The sequence below is a fragment of the Cryptomeria japonica genome, chromosome 3 (assembly GCF_030272615.1).
Source record: "Cryptomeria japonica chromosome 3, Sugi_1.0, whole genome shotgun sequence".
In the NCBI taxonomy this organism is placed as follows: domain Eukaryota; kingdom Viridiplantae; phylum Streptophyta; class Pinopsida; order Cupressales; family Cupressaceae; genus Cryptomeria; species Cryptomeria japonica.
Genome location: NC_081407.1, coordinates 378,659,927 through 378,665,425, shown reverse-complemented (window position 1 = coordinate 378,665,425; position 5,499 = coordinate 378,659,927). Strand labels below are relative to the sequence as shown.

Genomic DNA, 5,499 nt, shown 5'->3' with positions numbered 1-5,499 from the left:
TTCACTCAGCAGTAAGCTATCAACAACTTCTATTCATGTAAATAATATTTTTTTGGTAAATTGATCAAGGAAAGTGGTGTTACTTATACATTTAGTCAACATTTTTTATTGGAAAAGTTGTAGACATATCTAGCGCTGCCTAGTTTCAACACTACGTAACTACACACAAATTCAATGATCTATAAGCCAATACATTGTGGCAATAATCAGGAAAATGTGTGGATTATTTTAATAGTAATGTAAAAATAGTATAATTCTACACCAAGCTATAGAAATTATAGCTTGGTGTATCCAAGCCACAACCATGAGCCCCCTTCCATTATCACCTATATCATTTGGGTTTTTGCATTATAGATAATTTGTGTAGATCATTTTCTCCTAGATCCTCTTTTCTATTTGATGAGACATTTAAACTTTATTACTAAATTAAATTAACTCTCTAACTAATGACATTAGAAATTCAACATGATGACCTAATGCTAAGCCTATCTTGAGAAAACTTAATCACTCTCTATCAATAGATGGTCACCCACCAAGAATAATTGTCCAAATAGCTATCCTTGAAAGACCTTTGTACGATACTAATCGCATAACAATATAATCTATGTTACAAAATATGCATGTGAATATTTGTTCACCCACTAGAATTATGCCAAATGGTTCCATTCTCTACCTCATGTAAGTATCAAATCAAACCTTAGAGTTAAAAGATCTTCCAAAAACAAAATAAAAGAAAATGGTGCGTATTCTATTTTCATTATGAAATTTATGGCATTACATTTATAATATTATAAATTGGGAGAAATAAAAATATGTAGTTAATTTTGATAATTGATAGATAAACACTTGTTTTAATTATAATTTATAATATTTTCTTTCAGATGCATTGGAAGTAGAATAAATATAATAGTATATAGAGATAATAAATAAAGATAAATAATAATATTATATAATACTATAAAGTTAGAGACTGTACTATTGTAGATTAAAGATAGTGGTGACATGAAAGATAAACATGTGATCAAAAGAAAGTAATCCTCCCTCATGGATATCAATAGTTTCTAATCCATGAAAATCATGCATATCTTGCATAAATATAATTATTTTTTATTGTTCGAAGCTCTTCAGTGGTTAAATAGTCATGCCAATACTACCACATTCCACCAATACGCTATAAAGAACACAATTTATCACTAAAAAATGAGAAGATCATGTCATGAAGCACACCACACAAAGTAGAGTACATTTACTATGAAACTCATAAAAAAAAAACATCTAAAAAGATAAATCTTAAATAAATTATATCTTGCGAAATTTTATTTGTAGATGAATTCCTTCATTGAATGGTGAAACATGATTCAAATTGTGTTTATATGTTTGACCAAAGTAATTCATTTTATCTACCTACAATGAAGGTTGTACAACACATACTTTACCTTGTACTCTACACTAATGAAGTACAATATTGAATACAAATACAAGTTTATTCTTATATTTTTAGCAATACATTCTTCAAGTTCTAAGTATAGTCAATTGCAAATAAGAGTTGCCTCATCCATCAACATCATTTCCTATTAGGGAATTTAGTTGATCATAACATTAGTAATTTGAAATGTTTTGTTTATCACAAATAGGGTTGTGAAATGGTTTTAATCAACAATGAAAGGCATATTGAAAAGAATTAATATTATCATGTTTCAACTTCGAATTCAACATGATATTTTATAGGCAAGATGGATCGATCATGTAATTAATTTTATTCTTTAGTATTATTAGTGAGGAATGTTCGTTAATGAATAAAGTTATATGATGATTTCAATTTATTTATTATATCTAGTGTATTTATGATCTATAATTAATAGATATTTTTAATGATGCAAGACAATTAAATTTATCTCAATCATCTATGTCTACAAAGTGTGTTTATCTGTCATTGTTCTATATGTGTTTGTGTGACTACCTTGAGAGAAAAACACATACCTTCTAAACACAATGATAGTCATATTCCATGAGACACTGTCGTTATTTCATGCGGTCCAACACTTTGCAAGAATCCATCAAAGTTTTGCACTTGAGATATGAGTAAAATAAGCTTAGTGTGAAAATTTGTGCACTTGACATTAATGTATTTGTATTTCTATTGTTTAATGATTTTTTATCAATATTAGCAATATTATATTTAAATTTAATAATATATTTGTGCAATTCCATTTATCTTTTTGTGGGAGTTAGGAATGCTAGGAATGGTGTCATTTTCAAATCAAACCCCATTGTCCCATGATGCTTACTATCATTTCTTTAATGGGGCATCCAAGAGGAATCAAAATTTTGTTGGGGGAGTTATATTTCTTAATCGATGTCCTTGTGTCAAATTTGCAACTCGCTTGAGTTCTTCCACCAATTAATCTGTTGAAACTAAATCTTTGAGATTGAGGATGCCTCTTGCACTATGATGTGTAAAAGACTGCCAAAAAACATGTGTGAGGTTTTTTATTCTTTGAAAAGGCAAATCAATTGTGTAGACGTCAAACATCTTCATCTAGAAGAATGTGAAAGGCAATGACTTCTTTATTGCAGGGGAAAATCCTCATATAGGATACAAAATTTCTTTTGCATGTTATTTTCATTCATTGTGGAGGGTGATACATAAGATTGTGAGCATAAAGAGAAGTATATCATCGATTTGCTAAATCCCATGCAAGTGATTTAACCTACGATTTGCACTTATTTTGTCTTTGCTAGTACATCTCAGCAAGGCAATTTGTCTATAAGCAGACTCGATTCTTATTATAAGCGACTCTCTAAAGGTGACTTCCATGGAGCAAGATGTGAACAAAAAATATTTGAATAAGTAGTCTTTAACTAGGTCCAGGCCACCCAAGCAAACTTGATTTGAGAATTAAGATTAATTTGAGTGAAGATAAAGTAGTATGGTTGACTGATAAATGGATTCTAGCGTCAACGAATGTGCTAAATCAAAAAATATCATAGGTTAAAGAACCTTCTACAAAATGACATAAGTTGAAAAGGTTCCCTTAAACAATAATCTTGTTCACAAGAATCTCAAGAAAGGAGATTGTTTCATATAGACATTTACGAATACCAAAAATATAACATGTATGATCATTAATAGTCTCTATCTTCTAGAACGGAGTATGTAATAGAAACCATATTATTAGTGATGGTCAAAGTTGTGGCAAGATTTAAAAGAGTGGAATGTTAAACGTGACTTGTTTATGCATGTTTTTCATGCATGTGTGATTTAAAATTTCTTGTAATTCATTTTTTGAATAACAATAGCAACTTTCAATCAAAGCAAGGGACATTGCAATAATATTGAAAGTGTAAAATGTTAATAGAAATATGGAAGAAAATGAGCATAGATCATACAATTCATTCATTCCACATCTATCTTGGAAGTAAGTCACGTATTCACTTAAAATAAAGAAAATCTATTAATAAAAGTAAAATATGATTTTTTTAAAAATTTAATTTATATACAAATAAAATAACTTATAATATATAAAAAATAATATTCATTCGATTTAATTTTGACTTTCTTAAATGATAAAATGTTGACAAAACTCTAAATAGATGCTAAGTTCGGTTATGATAAACCCTATCTAGTACATACAAAATGGACTATAATCTAAAAAAACTTTAAAGTGGTAACATTTTTAAACAGCTAAAATAACTACATGATTATTTTACATGAAATAAGAACCTCCAAAATTCTCAATCCTCCTATCAAATCAACCACTAATGAAAGAGTTTAAAAAAATATATAGACTAAATAATCACTTTAAACATTTAACCTTATCATTAGGACATCCAAAACTTACAATAAAGAGCAATACCTACATCTATTGATGAGAGGAACAAAATTAGTTATCTATCCCTAAGTTACCATCACTTCTTCCACATGAAATACAAATTTAACCCAAAGGTCCAAACAGTGAGCTGAACGCACACTTAATATGCCCTAATGTTCACTAGCTTTTTTATATTGAAATAGGTATACTAGGTATAGCTATCTTAACTAAAATTTGAGCTTAAATAACCTTCCTCTACATTTTACAATGCACTAACCAACCGCTTACAATATTCTAACTGGTAACATGGCTAGAGGTGATGTTGCTTGTGTCGCTTCGGTCCACTGGCCTGTCCATAACCTGCGGAGTTTGAGGCTCCACCTTCCCTTCCAGCATCTGCACCACTTGCATCATGCTAGGCCTCACTTCCTCATCCTCTTGAATGCATAACAAGGCTACAACACATAAACTTCTCACCTCTTCCATGTTTGCCTCCTCTGCAACACCCTCCTCCACAATGTTCATTGTGTTCCCCTGCTGAATTTGAGTTGCAGACCATGGGGGAAAGTAAAACAAACTTGAATCTTGCACTTTTAAGTCCAGATTTCTTCGCCCCGAAATGATTTCCAAGAGTGTCGTACCAAAACTGTAGACGTCAACCTTGGGAGTGATGGGAAGATCGGAGATCCACTCTGGAGCCAAGTATCCTCTCGTTCCCCTTGTAGTGGTGAGCACATGACTAAAATCTCTACCCACAAGCTTTGCTAGCCCAAAATCGACCAAATTAGGTGACAAATCACCATCGGGCAGAATGTTTTCCAGCTTAACATCGTAGTGAATGATATGATCTCGGCATTCTTCATGGAGATAAAGTAACCCTCTTGCGATCTCAAATCAGGTCTTCCTGTCGACTACCTCCCGTTTACTTTTGGAACTACCGGTGAATAGTATAGAATTCAGAGAACCCTTGGGCATGTAATCATAAACCAGTAACCGTCTTGATCCTTCTGCACAAAACCCTCATAGCCTGACCAAATTGACATGTTGTATGTTGCCAAGAGAACTAATTTCTGCTCGGAATTGCTTTTCATCTTGTCGTGAACACTTCATTTTCTTTACAGCAACCACTGTACCGTCTGGTGGAGATCCTTTGATCACCGAGCCAAATCATCATCTCCCCACATAATACATTTGGACTAGATTTTCGATTGAGGTTTCCGACGGAGAAGATATATTATGGCCAAATTTGATTTTTTTTTTTTTTAAATGCCCTCATTCATCATAATTCTGATGAAAATTACCCATTTGGTTTCGACGAAGAAGGCATTAGCAATGAGAATTTTCTTTTTTTCAAAAAAGTGCTTGAGTTCGTCGTAATTCTGACAACAGCGGTCATTACAAAATTAAAAAAGAGGTGGGGAATTCATTTGTGAATTGCAATCCCGCGTAGGCGTCCGTGGTGACTTCAACCCCCAAGAACATCAAACCCACGTCGAAGGCAATCCCACACAGGAGGTAGATTCAAATTGCCCTAGTTTTTAATTTCATGTTGCAAAAAATATACATGTGGTGGTTAATTGTCCTAGTTTAATCTCGTAAAACCATAGAACTGTGATTGAGGAGTGAGCATTCAATTTTGTATCAGCAATCCCTTCCTCCCGTATATGCACGTGTTGATTGTTCACAT

At 32.2% G+C, this 5,499-nt stretch overlaps 1 protein-coding gene across 1 annotated transcript; it reads right to left on the bottom strand.

Annotated features, from left to right (window-relative positions):
* Positions 1-4,106: 4,106 nt before the first annotated feature.
* On the bottom strand, positions 4,107-4,903 carry LOC131874189 (G-type lectin S-receptor-like serine/threonine-protein kinase SD2-2). The gene is made up of 2 exons (XM_059217447.1): positions 4,807-4,903; positions 4,107-4,669 (listed from the first exon to the last, which is right to left on the bottom strand). Exons 1-2 carry the CDS (start codon positions 4,901-4,903, stop codon positions 4,107-4,109), a joined length of 660 nt encoding a protein of 219 aa, XP_059073430.1.
* Positions 4,904-5,499: the final 596 nt, after the last annotated feature.

Bases quoted from the DNA above. Each gene is read 5' to 3' on its own strand.
- LOC131874189 (XM_059217447.1), bottom strand. From the start codon at position 4,903: ATGAAAAGCAATTCCGAGCAGAAATTAGTTCTCTTGGCAACATACAAC. The intron at 4,670-4,806 runs GTTACTGGTTTA...ATCTCCATGAAG, and splicing joins TGTGCAGAAGGATCAAGACG to AATGCCGAGATCATATCATT.